At 49.5% G+C, this 18,054-nt stretch overlaps 6 protein-coding genes across 6 annotated transcripts; 3 read left to right on the top strand and 3 right to left on the bottom strand.

Annotated features, from left to right (window-relative positions):
* Positions 1-103: 103 nt before the first annotated feature.
* N7537_011203 (exocyst subunit SEC5) lies at positions 104-3,273 on the bottom strand (the record flags this gene model as incomplete). Its single annotated transcript, XM_056902257.1, has 2 exons — positions 104-862; positions 916-3,273. The coding sequence occupies 2 exons, from the start codon at positions 3,271-3,273 to the stop codon at positions 104-106; spliced, it is 3,117 nt and encodes a 1,038-aa protein (XP_056747544.1).
* A 195-nt stretch (positions 3,274-3,468) lies between these two features.
* N7537_011202 (isocitrate dehydrogenase (NAD(+)) IDH2) lies at positions 3,469-5,263 on the top strand (the record flags this gene model as incomplete). The annotated part of the gene is made up of 6 exons (XM_056902256.1): positions 3,469-3,672; positions 3,743-3,808; positions 3,942-4,028; positions 4,089-4,211; positions 4,283-5,002; positions 5,061-5,263. Coding segments are annotated over 6 exons (1,272 nt in total), but the record flags the coding sequence as incomplete, so codon positions are not given.
* A 184-nt stretch (positions 5,264-5,447) lies between these two features.
* On the bottom strand, positions 5,448-6,506 carry N7537_011201 (EAF7 family protein; the record flags this gene model as incomplete). Its single annotated transcript, XM_056902255.1, has 4 exons — positions 5,448-5,776; positions 5,841-6,042; positions 6,106-6,251; positions 6,311-6,506. 4 exons carry the CDS (start codon positions 6,504-6,506, stop codon positions 5,448-5,450), a joined length of 873 nt encoding a protein of 290 aa, XP_056747542.1.
* A 199-nt stretch (positions 6,507-6,705) lies between these two features.
* Positions 6,706-9,617, top strand: N7537_011200 (tubulin gamma complex associated family protein; the record flags this gene model as incomplete). Its single annotated transcript, XM_056902254.1, has 2 exons — positions 6,706-6,823; positions 6,877-9,617. The coding sequence occupies 2 exons, from the start codon at positions 6,706-6,708 to the stop codon at positions 9,615-9,617; spliced, it is 2,859 nt and encodes a 952-aa protein (XP_056747541.1).
* A 288-nt stretch (positions 9,618-9,905) lies between these two features.
* niaD (nitrate reductase NiaD) lies at positions 9,906-12,850 on the bottom strand (the record flags this gene model as incomplete). Its single annotated transcript, XM_056902253.1, has 7 exons — positions 9,906-10,795; positions 10,849-11,472; positions 11,528-11,751; positions 11,802-12,037; positions 12,110-12,368; positions 12,431-12,530; positions 12,589-12,850. 7 exons carry the CDS (start codon positions 12,848-12,850, stop codon positions 9,906-9,908), a joined length of 2,595 nt encoding a protein of 864 aa, XP_056747540.1.
* A 636-nt stretch (positions 12,851-13,486) lies between these two features.
* Positions 13,487-17,168, top strand: niiA (nitrite reductase niiA; the record flags this gene model as incomplete). The annotated part of the gene is made up of 9 exons (XM_056902252.1): positions 13,487-13,608; positions 13,658-13,805; positions 13,869-14,408; positions 14,463-14,545; positions 14,593-15,117; positions 15,170-15,372; positions 15,425-15,897; positions 15,952-16,109; positions 16,166-17,168. The coding sequence occupies 9 exons, from the start codon at positions 13,487-13,489 to the stop codon at positions 17,166-17,168; spliced, it is 3,255 nt and encodes a 1,084-aa protein (XP_056747539.1).
* Between the last annotated feature and the right edge of the window lie 886 nt (positions 17,169-18,054).

The raw sequence follows: 18,054 nt of genomic DNA, 5'->3' as shown, positions 1-18,054 counted from the left end.
CTACACATGATGTGGACTATGTTTTCATGATACCCGGTTGGATATGAAAAAAAAAAGACATTCAAAGCATTCAATATTCGATTCTTTAACTGACTTGCTAAACCTATGCGGCGGCCGCAGCGGAAGGCTTGGAGGCTCCTCCGCCATTTGCACCACCGCCACTTCTCGGCTTTTTGAAACAAGCAAACTCGCCCTTCGTCCGATCTCTGAGCCGTTTTAGGATAACTCGCATTTCTCCTAGTTCGGCCTTCAGTTTCGTGCGAGCCTCGTTTGTGGTACGACAATCTAGCTCGACGTAGATCTGGCTTTGTACATTTGATGCCTCCTCAGTAATGTACGCGGAAAGAGTCTGGGCAATGAACTCGGTGTCCAGGGTAGCTTGCATCAAAGCTGCTAGCGAGAAGGAGGACCGAGCACGGAAGGCATCAAGTAATGACGAAGAAATTTGAGAAAGGAGATGTGTTAACACGGTGGCCAGCAGCGAGGAAGGTGAGCTTGACGCAGCGCGACTAGCACCTGGTGACACAGTAGACGGAATGGTTGTGGAGATCTCTGTGTGGACCAGCACCAAGGTCAGCATGGTGTTGTAGACATATGGGCGGACTTGCTCCGGCCTGTCAACAGACGGCTCCCAATCCGGAGATGAAATGCCAGCGATGATTGTTTTGTTCAATAATGTAGTAGTCGGGGTGATATATGACTGGAATAACCTGTCTTCAATCTGGCTCAGCACGTCCCGGACGGTCTTGGCCTCTTCCGTCAGCTTCACTGAGAAGGATGTCTCAAAGTTCGAGATAAGCTGTGGGACATGGTCGGCCTGTAGAGCTTTGAGATTTGAAAGTGTAAGAAGGATTCGAACATTCTGTCTATGTGGTCAGTTATGCAGGTATCACATCGAATTGGACCGACACTTACCCGATTCCAAGAATCGACTGAATCAGCTGAGAGAATCGACAACGCAGCGTCAGTCGCTTGGCTTGTCATTGCTGGTCGAGCAATAATCCATTCATTTTCTTCATCTACTGTTGTCAGGCGCTCGGCGTTTTCGACGAGGCTGCTTAACGCTTTGTAAACACTCGATACGAACTGAGAGCGGACCATTTGAAGCAGTTTCGCAGGCGGCTGAGTGACAACATCCACGGAACCTGGCTTTGCCATAGCTTCCGAAACGTAAAGGATCTTTTGCATGCCTCCCAGGATAGCACTCTCAAAAGCCACAAAGAACCCGGGCATCTTGGTCAAATCACGCTTCTCTGAATCGCGTGTCCAGTCTTCCAACATTCTGCAGATCTCCGCATCTTTACTCCAGGCAGCACACGCCACACGTGCACATCGTTCCCGGGCAATGCTGACAAGGGTTTTGAGGAGGTCATAGGTTTTCCCAGAGCCGCCAATCGGCTTTAGGGCTGCCATTTCGCTCGCAGCGGTGCCTACAGTGGTGAGGAATTTACTCAGATAATGCACTCCGCTGAGAGAATTGGAAAATGGTGGCCAGAATGCGAAATCCTCCCAGTGCTCTCCAAGCTTTGGGGGAGGATATGGTAGGTTCTTCGGATCCAGCTTGAAGCGGGACTCCGTCGGTGTAATACCCCTCGACTCTGGGGTTGATGGACTTGCCGGAATTGGCGAGAAGAGTAGGGAGATATCTTCGGTTGGGGGTTCCGTGAAGAGGGCCACGACGTTCTCTCGAATGATATTGACCAACACTGCAATACCCATTTCTAGTTCCTTAATATTGTCGTCTGAAAGGTGGTGATGTTTGCGACTCTCCCCTTCAAACCCGGCGGGCAAAAGCCGTTGTCGATTGCCATCGATGAATGATTGTGCGACTTCCCAGAAATCCAACACTTCGCCCAGTAAACCACTTTGTGAGGACAGAAGTCGGGTTAGGAAGGTTTGTATGCATTCCCACAACTCAATGACTTGATCTGTGTCTAGTCTCCCAGGTACTTCTACCGCACCATCTCGAGGTGCCAGGCGGAGATAGGATGCTGTAGCCTGTGGGGTTGGTCTCTCTCCGCCAGCAAGTCTTCTTCTTAAAATTTCAATTTCGACCTTGCATCGGTCACAGAATCCTGTGGTCTTTGTCTTCAAGAATTCATAACGACTCTGAAGCCATGTCCAGATAGGGTTGTCTTCGACACCTAGTTCCAACAATGCTCCGATCAACTCCATATGTTCTTCCACAGGTCCTAAGGCTGTGCTTGTAGTTGATGTGGTGGGGGCATCGGCAAGACGCCTCCAGAGATCACGCTTAAAATCGTGGATTTGGTGGTCAACGTCCATCCACATTCGGCCCATAGCCAAAATGGTGTGTGTCTCAGAGTCGTTTAGTTGTCGGCGGGAGGTGGATGCCTGCTCTGCGATATTTTTCGCCCTATTGGCCAGTGTCCTTGCTTTGGTATACTGATCAAAGACAGCATCGTAATCACGTTGCTGGATGGACTTGGACAAGTGGCTTCCAATTTCATAGACATCGCGGTGTTTCTCCATAGTCTCCACCACCGACTTCAGTACCTGCTCTCGTTCCCGACCCCCAAGAGCCGGCCCCCACACCTCCTCGGCCTTGACAGAAGCTTCAACCAGAGGACCTCTAATACCCTTCATGCCGAACTCGCTCTCCTTGACCAGAGCGGTCTTCTTGGCAACCACTGGGGCGGGAGATACACTTCGGTGCTGACCTGAGTAGCTCCGGAAATGTCCTGACCTGCGGGGACTCAAACGCGGGTCCTTATCAACTCCCTGGTTTCTCATCTCGGTGTAGACGCTATCGATAGTTGCCTTGGCACGCACAAAACGCTCAAAGTTGGCTTCCACCAGCACTTTCAGCGACGCCGACTTCTGGTCGATGGAATGCGACAAGTTATCCAGGCCGCCCATCAGCGATTCGATAGAGGCTGAGTGATGCGCCTGGGATAGGAATAGGGCGGGCGAGAATGATGTCGATGACAGCAGGTACCGTGATTTGCCCTCTTCCTCCAATGGCACTCCTCGCTGCTTGAGAATCCGGAGAACGCTATCGCTTGTACCCAAGGGATCAGGCTCATCTTCCCGCGCATTGTCTCTGCCCTCCTTCCCTCTTCGTGAACCAAACTTGCCTCTCCAATCACTGGTACTGCGTTCGAGAGCTATGTATCGGGACTTGCGTGGACGGGAGTCTGTTCGCTGAACTGGCTGTTCTTCTGGTTCATCGGCCACGTCTAAAGATGCCGGCCATTCCTCGGGGAACTCGGAGGGTAGGTTGTAGTGGCTTGCGACGTCGAGGTCCGCCATTATTGCCAGGTGGAGTGCAGTAGCTAGGACGAATTGAAATACAAAGGAGAAACAGGGTGGTCTTTCTGCAGACCGAGATCTGATAGCAGAACCCAATCAAATGCTGAGACCCTATAGCTGGTAGTCAAGAGTGGACACCAGGTCAAAGAGTGGACTCGGGCCGGGGGGGAATGAAACCACCAATGCGGTCTGAGAGTCGGTCGGATCGGTGCGGCGCCGAGGGATTTGATTCTTTCTCCCCTTCTCCTTCTTTCATTCCTCCCCCTCACCACCTCTAATCTTCTCCCCAAGAAATTGAAGGGATCTTTCAAGATGATCGCTGCCCGGAACTTCTCTGTCGCTCGCCAGTGCATGCGCCCGTCCCGCGTGGCCCCCCGATTTGCTGCTCCTATCGCGCAGGTACCAGACCACTCAAGACAACCCAGTCGCTATTAATGCTCAATTGACTAAATTTCGACCTTTTAAACAGATCCGCTTCTACGCCAGCCCTGCACAGGAGGCTGTTGCCAAGTTCAAGGGTCAGAAGGGTCCTGATGTACGTTTTTCTCCCCTCCCGAACCCGTTTTTCTTCTCTATGCCGGTGCCAGCCGCGCAGCCCACCCCGACCATAAGTCGAGAACATCACCACGTGTATAATTATGACAATGCTAATTGATCTTTTAAAATAGGGCAAGTACACTGTTACTCTGATTGAGGGTGATGGTATTGGTCCTGAGATCTCTCAGTCCATTAAGGACATCTTCGAGGCCGCAAAGGTAGCGATTTCGCAACATCTCAAACTCTTCCACGCGGTCAAAATACTAAGTCAATAATAGGCCCCCATCAAGTGGGAATCCGTTGATGTCACCCCTATCCTCAAGGATGGCAAGACCGCCATTCCCGACGATGCAATTGCCAGTGTGCGCCGCAACTACGTCGCCCTCAAGGGTCCTCTCGCTGTATGTTCCGGCCTCAAATTCCCCACATATGTCCCGCATCTGGACTGCGACACTAAACTCCGCTTTTCCAGACCCCCGTTGGCAAGGGTCACGTCTCCCTGAACCTGACTCTCCGCCGTACTTTCAACCTGTTCGCCAACCTGCGTCCTTGCCGTTCCATTGCTGGCTACAAGACCCCCTACGACAACGTCGACACTGTTCTCATCCGCGAGAACACCGAGGGTGAATACTCCGGTATTGAGCACGTTGTCGTCGACGGTGTCGTGCAGAGCATCAAGCTCATCACCCGCGAAGCTTCCGAGCGTGTCCTCCGTTTCGCCTTCCAGTACGCGCAGTCCATCAACAAGAAGAAGGTCCGTGTTGTCCACAAGGCCACCATCATGAAGATGTCCGATGGTCTGTTCCTCAACACCGCCCGTGAGATCGCCAAGGAATTCCCCGATATTGAGTTCGACGCTGAGCTGCTGGACAACTCATGCCTGCGTATCGTCACCGACCCTACCCCTTACAACGACAAGGTCCTCGTTATGCCCAACCTGTACGGTGACATTCTGTCCGATATGTGCGCCGGTCTGATCGGTGGTCTCGGTCTCACCCCCTCCGGTAACATTGGTGACGAATGCTCCATCTTCGAGGCCGTCCACGGCTCCGCCCCCGATATCGCCGGCAAGGGCCTCGCCAACCCCACTGCTATGCTTCTTAGCAGTATCATGATGCTGCAGCACATGGGTCTCCACGACCACGCTAACCGCATCCAGAAGGCCATCTTCGATACTCTCGCCGAGGGCAAGGTGAGCTTTTACAATTATTCCTATAACTACCGCACATTGCTAACTGCGTGACCTTTAGACCCTCACCGGTGATCTTGGCGGCAAGTCCAAGACCCACGAGTACGCTGGAGCTATCATCAAGCGCCTGTAAATCAAGCGCTGCTGACATTCCTTGTACTATGACCCCCTGATCTATTCCCTTTGTACCCTTCGAACGACATTAGAGCTATAGCGATCGAAATATACCTACTTTTGGTTACCTGGAGGCGCCTCATCTCAAACAACCTTGGACCTCCTTCAATCATGTCTTGGTGGATTGGTATCGTAGATTGATTGGTTCTGCTACTGTAGCAATAGGGCACAAGATGTCTGCATAGTCATACACATCACTAAAACAAAAGAGAACGCCAACCCTCAAACTCCATAGGTATCAATGTTCAAAGCCCACATCGAAAACTTGGCCATGTTAACGCCGTCGGGCAGTCCTGCGTGTCGCAGTGCCAGTCGATGGCCTGTTCTCTTTGGCTTTGGATCGAGATGTCTGCGCTCGGGTGCTCCGCGAACCACCTTTTTCGCCCTCGCCCTCATCCTCGTCGCTAATGCCCTCATCGCCCTCCTCACCCTCCTCCTCATCCTCATCATTCGCACCAGTGTCTTCTGCCGAATCACCCCCCTCGTCTGATACTTTGCCTTGACTCCCGGGGCCAATTTCCACCTGCAGCCGAGTTGAGCGTGTTCCACGGGTGGAGGGACGGGATATGCGACCCCGAGACGGGGCAGGAGAAGACCGTGGTTCTGTGGCGGGCAAGAGGTCAGTTTATGGGTTGTATGCCAGGCTGTAAATCATATCACCCCTTACCATCTGTATCTGCGACTGTGCTTCCTCGCCGCGATCCGCCTGCACGACTGGCACGACTAGTAACTGGCGACAACGACTCTTCCATCGCAAGCCTCCTTTCAAACATCATATCGCCGTACTCGTCATACGGGAGCTCAAATGTGCAATACATCTCGCCAGATCCTTCGTCGTCTTCGTTGACATCGGTGATCACTGAATCTTCCTGTGAAGGTATCACTAATCAGCAAAATGAACCAGCGCGGACAAAGCATCGATCAAAGCTTACCCGCTCGTCAAGAGCTTCCAAGTTGTATAATGACCCTAGCTTCTTCCAGATCCCTGGAATGCGCATATGTTCCGCTGTGGAGGGTGCGTATCCTTGGCTCTTGAGGTAATCCGAGATTGCGAGCATCCGAAAGTGTTTGTGTAGGCCTATGGGCCGAGACGGTTAGCTGCGTTGCCGACTCAAGAGAGATGGGAATTGAACTCACCGACTGGCTTCCATTTTATGATCGCTTTGAGGAGCGCAGTTTCTTGTTCGTCTGTCCAGGGATCTGTGATGAGGTCGTAGTCCGTGTCTGACTTGCCAACGCTGTCGCTTGACGGAGTGTTTGCGCTCGACTCCGCCACGGTATCCTCTTGGGGTGTAGGCGAGTGCGCACGCTTGGTCTTTTTTCTTGGAGGCATTGTAGTTTAGGTGTAATGTTTGAGGACCACAGGAGGTAGGAAATATTGAAATTGGAGAGGGGAGGTAATGGTTGAACTTGGAGTAAGGCGAGGGCACTTTCTGTTATCAAGGGTCTGTGCACGACGATAGCCATCTCCGTCGCGGGACCTGGGAACTTTTACGCGTCAAACATCTCGCTCATCTGAGCATGGTCTCACTATGGATTGTGATCATGAGCTGGATCCTTTCTCCAGTGAAAGCCTCTGGAGACTCTCCAAATTCAGCATAGAAGCTCTACAGCCATTGGGATCGGTGCCATGGAACACTACTCTAAGTGGTAAGTGTCAATCGCAGATTCCCTAGAACCTTCAATAACACTCTTTCTTATAGATGATACTACATCTTGCTTTGAGATATACCCGCAGCCCACAGATAAGATCGACCCTGTATGGAAGCTGGATCTCTTTCCAACCGGCTTGGACAGGCCTGAATCATTTACCGAGTCGATCATCAATCCCTCCATAGACGGCGAGTCTGACGCCACCTGTGATTCGTTAAGAGACATCTCTGGCGATGACAATGATATATGGTCCTCGGATTTACTTCTGGAAGACCCCGGTCAAATACCTCCACAGAAATCATGGGAGAGGTATCAACACAGGTCTTTCCAAGAGCCTGTGTCTGTCTACTTTAGTGAATCTGGTCCAACGGGATTCGATGCAGTTTTGGCACAGCAAAATACTGCAAAGAGAAATGGTGTACCAACTCGAATGGTTAGAACAGATGTGTTCATTCGATCACTGCTTCGTCTCGGGCTTGGCTGGAGCTCTGCATTCTTTCGCTATGAGCAACGCACCAACCAATTTGAAAGACATTTGAAAGATATCCGGATTTCTGGTATTAGCTCATTGGCATTGGAAAATGTGATTGAATATGTGCTACAATGTGGTACCAACATGCAGCGTATGCGGTTGTTTGCGCAAGACCCGCCAGCCAAATGCAAAGAACTGTCTGCTTTGTTCTCATTAAGCAGCACGGTTGCTGTAATACTCTTCAACCTTGAGCAACAGATCTCCGATCAGTCAAAAAATATTGCCTCACTCCTGCAAATAAAGGCATTATTTCACCGCTGCGGGGACTTGATAGGTGCCCTAGCAGGTATTGTTGGTGCTGCACTAAGGGCTGTCTCGGACGCGCAAGTTATGTCAATTGTTATCGACCGTGCAGCCTTTTTTGCTCAGAAGTTTAGCTGGATGGAGAACCTTGTGCATGAGATTGTGATTCGAGTGACTCGGCCATGGTTCAAATTCATCGAGACTTGGATTGGGCTTAGACCCGAAGACGCAGCTCTCAAAGCATCCATGGCAAGCGGCAAAACCTTCGTCCGACTGAATACTCATGATGCTGTCAAGTTCAAGACTGGGCCAGCACGAATCGACCACATCTATCAAGTGGACCACATGCCGTCTTTCATCCCGGCCGACCAAGCCCGTTCCATCTTTGAAAGTGGGCGAAGCCTTCAACTATTGAAACGATCCCACCCTCGTCATCCCATCGCACGGCGTGATGTTCTCTTACGAACTGGTGGCCTTCATCTGCATTGTGCGACCACTTGGGCTGATATTGAGCAAATTCAAACAAAAGCCCTGGAGTACGAGTCAAGGCTCCGCGATGAGATCAAGAGATATCATAAAGGTGATTTAGGCTTGCAGGATTCGCCGTCAAATGTCGTCACCCAGGGTCTCGATCAAATGGCCGATACAGAAGTTACAACGGCAGCCTTTGAACTCTTCAACATAGATGATGAAAAAAATGCTCTAGGGCCGGTTACAGATCACAAGGCTTTTTCAAAAGACGATTTTAAGCAATTGCTTGAGAAAGCCCGGGGAGTTGAAACCGAAAACACCAATGCAGCAAGTTATCTCGGTCCTGAATTGGCATCTGGCCTCCATCTATCTCTTGCACCAATTATTTCGTCGCAGGCACTTCTCATCGACTACTCTTGCCTGCACCTTCTCTTCAAAGAGCATCGAATTCGCCATCACCTGAACATGCAATGGCGCTTCCAGTTGCTGGGAGAGGGCTCATTTGTCGCCCGCCTTTCTAATTCTCTATTCGACCCGGAAATGGAAAGTGGAGAGCGAAAGGCTGGGAAAGTGCGCAGTGGTGTTGACACCGGCTTACGACTCGGCAGTCGTGACACATGGCCTCCAGCTAGTTCGGAGTTGCGACTCGTGTTGATTGGCCTGCTAGGAGATTGTTACTTCGGCAGCACAAACACAGAGGATGACGAGAAAACCCACATTCAAAAGGATAACGAGTTGCCTGGCGGCCTGAGCTTCGGAATTCGAGAACTGACAGACGAAGAAATCGAAAGATGTAAAAATCCAAATGCAATAGAGGCTTTGGACTTCCTTCGTCTGCAGTACACGCCGCCAGAAGTCCTTGAATCTCTCATTACTGCCCGCTCTTTGAATAAGTATGATCGTCTCTTCAAGCATTTGCTTCGGTTAATCCGCATGGTTTCTGCCGTCAAAGGACTTATCCGGGATTCTACTGCTCGAGAATCTCTAGCAGGAGACTCACACGATGTATACCAGAAATTTAGGGTGGATGCCCAGCACTTTGTGCTAGCGGTCAGTGATTACTGCTTCCATATTGGCATCGGATCCATCTGGCAGCGCTTCCAAAACACACTTACCAAGATCGAGCACTACCTCAACCGCGGTGACATTGATGGTACGATTGAAGCGGCGCACTCAGTACCACGACTTCGTGATTATCACGAAGACATGCTTGACCAGATGCTGTTCGCGTTATTCCTCAGCAGGCGCCATGCGCAGGCGGCCAAACTGCTTGAATCCATTTTTGGCACCATTCTCGGCTTCAGCCTTCTATCAAGAGCAGATGGAATCGGGATGCGTAACGAAAGCGAAGGAGCTGTTCTCCACCTGTACCAGTCTTTTAGAAAACAGACCTCCGCCTTTGTTAATTACCTGCGCAGCCTGGAGTCCGGAAAGGCCACTTCGAAATCAATGGCCAAATCAGGGGAATTCTTCTCTTGGCAGACAGACCCAACCAGTGTCTTTGAGCATCTACGGGTGAGATTAGACGTGAAGAACTACTATTGACCGAAGGAAGCGGTTACTGCATATTCAGAACGTGCATAGAACGACCCATTGGACCTGACCTAGAGCTTCTATCACTGTCCTATGCGTACTGCTTGGACATGTTATGATTTATGATTGACGAGATTCTTCAAAATTCACTTCGTTTCTTTGCAAATGAAAGCGCAATGTCTTTATACCCTTCTCGCTCGCATGTTATCTGCCTCATACTCATTATTAATGTACAGCTCAAACTCCAAACGTTTCGTGCTCTAATGTGCAAAATAGAAATAATCCAAGCTCGCACAAAACCTAGAAGAAGTGAAGATCCGACTCGGCCCAGCCTTGGGCAAGAAGAATGTTGCGAGCAGACTTCTCCATAGGCCCAGGCCCGCAGACCAGAACCATACTCTGCTCTTCTGGAGCGGCATACTCCGCGAGAAGTTCCTCGGAAATGCGGCCCCGACGACCAGTCCAGGTATCAGACCCTTTAGTCAACGTATGCACGACAGTACATTTCCGAGAATCGGTCTCCACATAAACATCAAGATCAGAACGACACAAGATATCTTCCTCCTGCCTATTTCCGTCTAGCACAACACACGTCGTGGGATCTTGCGTGTCTTGCATGACAGCCCGGAGAACCTGGAAGACTGGTGTGATGCCAGTTCCTCCACAGATCATCTTGAAAGAGCGAAGCTGGCGCTCTTTGCCGCTGATTGAGACCCGGCCGTTGCCGAGATATTCAAATCGGCCTGTCGGGCCCTTGCAGTCAATCTCTGAGCCGAGCGGAAGCTTGTCGAGAGCCATAGTCATTTTCCCTCCTGGAATGCTATCCGTTGGGAAGTAGACCTTCACGAGTAACTCCATTTTGCCTATCAGGTTTGTGTCTGAGATTGGTGTATAGGATCTGATGATTGCCTCGTGATTGGATGGATCTTGGACTTTGATCATCAGATGCTGGCCGATTGGTAGGCCAAGAGTCTGCCTCTTATGTTCCAGGTCGAATACGAATATCCGTGTATCCCAGGACACATCCCTCTTCTCTGTGAGGGTGGCTTTTGTCCATGTTCGCGACTGAAGGAACACTTCACGTGGCTCATCAGAACTCGCGGCTGTATCGCTCTTCAGCGCTTCGAGAGATGCCTTGTCTAATGTGCCAATATGGTAATCCGGCATCATTGCCTTGGCAGTTTCACTGTCTGGGAGAAAGTTAGCGGTGCAATAGTGTGATTATATTTTAATTGTGACTCACGGATTGCAAGGAAGTCTTCAGATACATCCAAACCAGCAGAAGATGTGATACTGATCGCTCCTCCGGGATGACCTTCGAGGAAGCCTGTACCATCATACACTTCGCCATTGACAACAAACCAGGGCTTCTCGCTGGTGCTATTAGCCTTCAGCTCTTGCAAGTCGATTGATCTGTTCACGCCGTCCTTCTTCATGTTTATTTCCTTCACGGGCTCAGGCTCGACGAGCTCCTCACCTTCAACCCTTTCACCCCAGTTACCATTGAGCAAGTCACCACCAGTCTTCTTGACTCTTTCCATCCACCCTCCGGCTTTGGATGGGTGTGTGGGATGCTCAAATTTCAACGTATTTCCTTCTTTTGTGATTGCCACTCTGAACCATGGGTTATTCATCATGCCCAGGACAGACCAGTACATGTCACGCGGCATGGCACTCAGCGCCTCGTCCACTGCACGGACTAGGATTGCATCGCTAGTCTCTAGGTCTGTCACTGGGACATCCAGTGACCAGAAAGACCAGCAGAAAGATGCTTCCCTCCACCACATGTCTACCTTGCCGCCGAACAGGTCGCCGTCAAAGTCGCGGTATTTATCTTCTGCGTATTCAATCTCGGAGAGGCGCCATGCTAGAGGATCACAGACGTTAGCCACGTTCCATCCTTGAGTCCGGGGTGTAAATACTTTTGCCTCTGTCTAGAGAAATCTCAACCTTTGTTATTCTCCGGCCACCGCCGGCGTATGCATATCCTTTGACTGTGTACGTGGGTCCGGCTGTGGATAAATCGATCTCTTCCTCGTGCTGTGGATACACAGCAACCGAATTCACGTTGAGTTCATAAATAGCATATCGCTCATCGGTCCACCACTTGCGATCCAGGGCGGACATCTCCGGTGACACCATTGTCCTGGCACTGTTAGCAGAGGTCAATGCGCGATTGTATATTGTAGGACTTACGGGAGCACCCGGTTGTCATTGATATGATACCAGTTATCACTGGGGGCATCAGTCAATATCAACTTCTTCAGCCACTTCACGCTTCGACCTCCGATTTGGCCAGGCACCACTGCCCTCAAAGGACGGCCATGGTCTGGTCGAAGGTCTTCGCCATTCATCTTATGAGCTAACATGATTCCTCGATTTGGGTCCATGGCCCAGTTCAATTTGACTGAAGTTCCATAAAATCCATTCGGCTATGGGATGTGTTAGTCTCAGCTCGGGGATGGTTCCTGGCACCCTCAGAACATGATATAGGGCAGTCTCACCAGTTTATCAGCACCCTCCATACAGACATACTTTGCTCCTCGAAGTGGCTTCGCACTGCGCAGAATATCCGCCATCATAGGTCCTGTGAATAGCGCCGTCGATAAACCAGCCGGACCCCATGAGAAGCCCTTGGACTTCCGGACTGTGTTCTGTTCTTTACGTCTGTTGCCCGCACAGACGAGTGTGATTGGTGCGGTGATCTGGTTGTACTTCTGAAGCACTTCTCGGAAGTTCAGGACTAATGGTTTCTCAACCAACCTAGCTCATCCATCAGTTACCCGGGACCCGAAACATGCAAGTATGATTCCGATCGCACTCACCCTTCTATACTAATCTCCCAATCGGGGATATCCTCATCGCGGACCTGGGGCACTGGCCCGTGGTTCCGGACATAGAACAGTTCCGGGGATGTGAGAAATCCTTTGGTATCGACTTAGCTTGTCGGCTTCGGTATAACAGATGGGAATGGATACCATACCTTCTTTATACAATGCTGTCAATGGTGGTTCCACATTGAATGGATGAACTCCCGTCAACCGAATCAATCGTGGATCGCGAGGTACATGGTTATCCGGTGTGCGTTTATCCACATCCAAGATGTCGACGGGGTTCTTTGATGGTGGTGGAAGTGGGATGTCGGGCTCCCCTGGACTTGGAATGATGTCCTCAACTGTGATTTGGCCATTTTTGAAAGAGATTGTCTCGGATTCTGTTATCGTTTGTGTGGTTATGCTGGCCATGATGATGCCGAGGCGAGGCTCCTACGCTGCTTGGGCTATCAAATTTGTAGGTATATAATAAACAGGGTGGAAGTTTCTTCCAGAATAAGACAAGTAACTCGATAAAAACTAAAGACTGAGTAGAATAAATCGAAACGGTTCTTAACGTGTAAAATATCCACATTTGACTGCGAATAGCAGCATTGAGGCCTAAGACCCTCAGTGACCCTCAGCCCCGTCATCCAATCTGATCATCAAGGACTTCCTGGATCTCCGCGGGTTCAAAATCGCCTTCTAATCCACATTCCTCCACAATTTTTCTAATATCAGAATTTCATTAAAGCCAAGTCATGTAGATTGTTCATTCTTATCAGTACGTCGAGATAAGCCTGCAGCCCTAACAGCCAATCACAGTCGACGTGAAACCATCATCTCCGCGGAGATCAAACTATCGATATGGGCCGTTCCTGTTTTTTCCGGCTTCACCTCTGATTAGCCCCCATTCGTTGATTCATACGACTCACCCTGTAGTGTCACAGATCATGTTGTATCAAGCTGAGTGGAACGAGGGATTTAGTTTTCTTAAAATTAAAATGACTGCCGTGTTCCGTAGTCAGTGCTTGTATCATACTCATCTCACATTGTTCAGTCTCAGCCATGCCTGTGTTGGATGGTTTACGATATGGGGAGCCAGTTGATGGCAGCCCTAGTCCTGCGAACCATGCCCAGCGACAGAAGATTGTAATAGTTGGACTTGGAATGGTGGCTATTTCACTCATGTAAGGGATTCCAACAACGGACATGAGAAATTCCTCTAACAACAACCAGTGAGAAGATTATCAAGCAGGATACAGAACAAAAGTACGATATTCTTGTCATCGGTGAAGAGGCTCACGTAGCATACAATCGTGTTGGACTTTCGACATTTTTCGAACATCGCAAGATTGAGGATCTATACCTCAATCCAACGGAATGGGTAAGCCGTCCAATTGTTCAAAGAATGGAGAAAGCATAAGCCCTAATAAACAACCGTTCCTAGTATGACTCGTTCAAAGAGCGAGCCTTCGATCATCACCTCAACACACGAGTAACATCAATCAATCCCACCGACAAAACCGTCCAAACCTCCACCGGTGTCACAATAAACTATGACATCCTCGTCCTCGCAACAGGCTCCGATGCCACCCTCCCAACACACACCCCCGGTCACGATGCCAAAGGCGTCTTCGTCTATCGAACTATCTCAGACCTGGAACGCCTCATCGACTTTGCAGCTCAGCATAAGGGCCAAACCGCTGTCACAATCGGAGGCGGACTGCTAGGCTTAGAAGCCGCGAAAGCGATGACAGATCTGGAGGACTTCGGAAATGTCAAATTGATCGATCGGAATAAATGGGTCCTAGCGCGACAGCTTGATGGAGATGCGGGGACGTTGGTCACTCGCAAGATCCAGGAATTGGGACTTGATGTTCTCCACCAGAAACGGGTGAAGATTGTGCATACTGACGACGGGAATAACGTGACTGGAATTACTTTCGAGGATGGTGAGAGCATTGAGTGTTGTTGTATTTGCTTTGCGGTATGCGTCCTTGTTTCTTGGCGTTTGGTGATGGATATACTGACTGGGGTATAGATTGGAGTTCAACCGCGAGATGAACTTGGTCGAGACATTGGAATCCAGTGTGGTGAGCGTGGAGGATTTGTGATCGATGAAAGGTTCGTCTATCAGTCCTCTTGAACGATGCGCCATCTAACTTGCATAGTCTGCAAACCTCGATCCCAAATATCTACGCTGTCGGAGAATGCGCAAGCTGGGAAAACCAGACATTCGGAATCATTGCTCCAGGCATTGAGATGGCCGATGTGCTCGCTTTCAATCTGACCAACCCAGACAAGCAGCCTAGAAGTTTCACACGGCCGGATCTCAGCACAAAGTTGAAGCTGCTCGGAGTTGATGTCGCTAGTTTCGGTGACTTCTTTGCCGACAGGGATGGGCCGAAGTTCCTTCCCGGGGCTCGACCTTCCACTGTTCCTGGTCTGGGCGGTGATAATTCACGAGATGAACCACCTGTCAAGGCCTTGACATATAAGGACCCCTTCAGTGGTGTATACAAGAAGTACTTGTTCACCATGGATGGCAAGTTCTTGCTTGGCGGCATGATGATTGGAGACACCAAAGACTATCTGAAGTTGAATCAGATGGTTAAGCTCCAGAAAGAGCTCGAGGTCCCTCCAAGTCAATTTATCCTTGGTGCCCAGAATGGCGGGGAGGAAAATGCAGATGACCTGTGAGTATTGGTAATGCGGCTATTTGGAACAGATTCTAATTCATCTCTACAGTGATGACAGCACCCAGATCTGTTCATGCCACAATGTCACCAAGGGGGATGTGGTCGAGAATGTAAAGAACGGCACATGCACAACCATTGCACAAGTCAAGTCATGCACGAAAGCAGGAACAGGCTGTGGTGGTTGCATGCCTCTTGTTCAGTCAATCTTCAACAAAACAATGCTCGACATGGGTCAAGAGGTATCAAACAACCGTAAGTATCAACTTTCCCTAGGACTCGCTCGTGCTACCACTAACATATTCAGTGTGCTCACATATCCCCTACTCCCGAGCCGATCTATACAATGTCGTGGCTATCAAGCAATTGAAATCCTTCGTCGACATCATGAAAGCCGTCGGGAAGAAACCAGACTCTCTTGGTTGTGAACTGTGCAAGCCGGCAATTGCATCCATTCTGTCTAGTCTGTTCAATCCTCACATCATGGACAAGGGAGTCAACGACTTGCAGGAAACAAACGACAAGTTCCTCGCCAACATTCAAAGAAATGGCACATTCTCTGTGGTACCTCGAATTCCAGGCGGTGAAATAACGGCCGATAAGCTCATTGCTATCGGATCTGTGGCCAAGAAATACGGTCTTTATTGCAAAATCACCGGTGCCCAGCGCATCGACATGTTCGGTGCTAAGAAGCAGGATCTTCTGAATATCTGGACGGAACTTGTGGATGCGGGTATGGAGAGCGGACACGCATATGCAAAGGCACTTCGAGCAATCAAGGTATGTTAGGCCAATCATCTTTCAAGGGAAGCCCAACTGACAGTTGACATTCAGAGTTGCGTTGGAACCACGTGGTGTCGCTTCGGTGTCGGTGACAGTGTCGGCATGGCAATTCGCCTGGAAGAGCGATACAAGAGTATTCGTGCACCACACAAGTTCAAGGGAGCTGTATCTGGCTGCGTGCGAGAATGTGCCGAAGCCCAAAACAAGGAGTGAGTGAAGAATTTCCCACGATGGTTTAAAAGCATTCGGGACTAATGACTGCCAGCTTCGGACTCATTGCCACTGAGGTTGGGTTCAACATCTTCGTTGGAGGCAACGGAGGCGCAAAGCCCAGACATGCCGAACTGCTTGTTACAGACGTACCAGCAGATATGGTGATGCCCATAATCGACCGCTACTTGATCTTTTACATCCGCACCGCCGACAAACTCCAACGAACAGCACGATGGATCGAAAACCTCCCAGGCGGAATCAAATACCTCAAAGAAGTGATCGTGGATGATAAACTCGGAATCTGCGCCGACATGGAAAGGCAAATGCACGAACTCGTCGATAGCTATTTCTGCGAGTGGACTGAGACCGTCAAAGACCCCAAACGCCGCAAGGTCTTCCAGCAATTTGCAAACACAGACGAAACTGTCGACACAGTCGAAGTTGTCCAAGAACGATCGCAGCAACGACCCACATACTGGCCCAAGGACTCTGCCGAGCGGGAAGATTTCAAAGGTCACAAGTGGTCAAGTGTCTCCTGGCAGCCGGTTGTCCGAGCAGATCATTTCTCCGACGAGCCACCTCAAGTCTCATCGGCGAATGTCAAGCGCGGTGACACGCAGCTTGCTGTCTTTAAGATCAAGGGCAAGTTCTATGCGACGCAGCAGATGTGTCCGCACAAGCGAGCTTTCGTTCTTTCTGATGGCCTTGTCGGTGATGACGATGCTGGAAAATACTGGGTGTCGTGTCCGTATCACAAGCGCAACTTCGAGCTCAATGGTGAGCAGGCGGGTCGGTGCTCAAACGATGAGAGCATGAATATCGCCACGTTCCCTGTTGAGGAGAGGGATGATGGCTGGGTGTATATCAAACTGCCGCCGATTGAGGAGTTGGATTCGATTTTGGGGACGGAGAAGTGGAAAGTTCGTAAGGGTGAAGCGGAGGATCCGTTCCATAAGGTTGATAAGAAGTTCAAGGGTATGAAGGGGAAGAAGATTACTGATGGTTTCTTGACTCGTGCCCCAGCTGTGCAGCCAGCCAAGTCGATTGATTGGTAGTTGTCAGGTGGTATGTCGATTTCTTTAGCATTTTGTGATGGAACAGGTTGGCGTATGGGATCAAGATAATTAATGGCATTATGAGAATATATGAGCTTTACATGAACTTGCTTCATTATTTATTCCCCAAACAATAGAAGATTAGATCTATGTAAATGTTGCCAAAGACGCGAGTATATATCGTGGTTAGACCATATAAGAGGCCTGCTCAGATGGTAGATCATTATAGGGAAGATCTCATGCTTCAATATATGAGAAACGGTGACCTCAATACATATCTACAAGCATCAACTGGATCATCTACCACGATATTAAACCATGAAGTCTTCTGTTAGATACATCTTTCGATTCTAGATTATTATTTATTTCTCTAGTTCTTCATTTAAACGTTTAAATTTAACCTCTGGTGGAGCATCTATTTTTTTTTTTTTTTTTTTTTTTTTTCACTTCCACGGCATTGGAGATATTAACCAACAATGGCCACGGATCTTGTCGCACTGGCCCTATGAATAGTTTCCTAAGTTATGGTATTAAATATCTATTTACCCCGGTATAACTAATATAACTAATATACTAGGTTAATCAGCGGATGCGCAAACCTTGGAACCTTCGAACCTTGGAACTGCTATCCGGCCTATCCATGGATTCCAGCCTTGGAAGGTTCTTCGCACAGTCAACGTCGAAATCTCTTATCTCAGTGTCCCGTGGAGATAGAATTTCGCACATATGTTGTACTAAAAATATGCAAAAAAAAAAAAAAAAAAAAAAAGACCCATCTAGAGTGGTTTTAGGAATCGCTTGCGTTACTATACTGAAGACAGAAGCCCTAACTTTGGCGTGGACGATACGGAGTACTAGATCTTGGTTCATCAGGGTTCACCCCCAG

The sequence above is a fragment of the Penicillium hordei genome (genome assembly GCF_028827395.1).
Source record: "Penicillium hordei strain IBT 12815 chromosome Unknown utg000006l_segment0_segment0, whole genome shotgun sequence".
NCBI lineage: Eukaryota > Fungi > Ascomycota > Eurotiomycetes > Eurotiales > Aspergillaceae > Penicillium > Penicillium hordei.
Note: the sequence above shows the minus strand (reverse complement) of the source record. Positions and strands in the feature narration are given on the sequence as shown.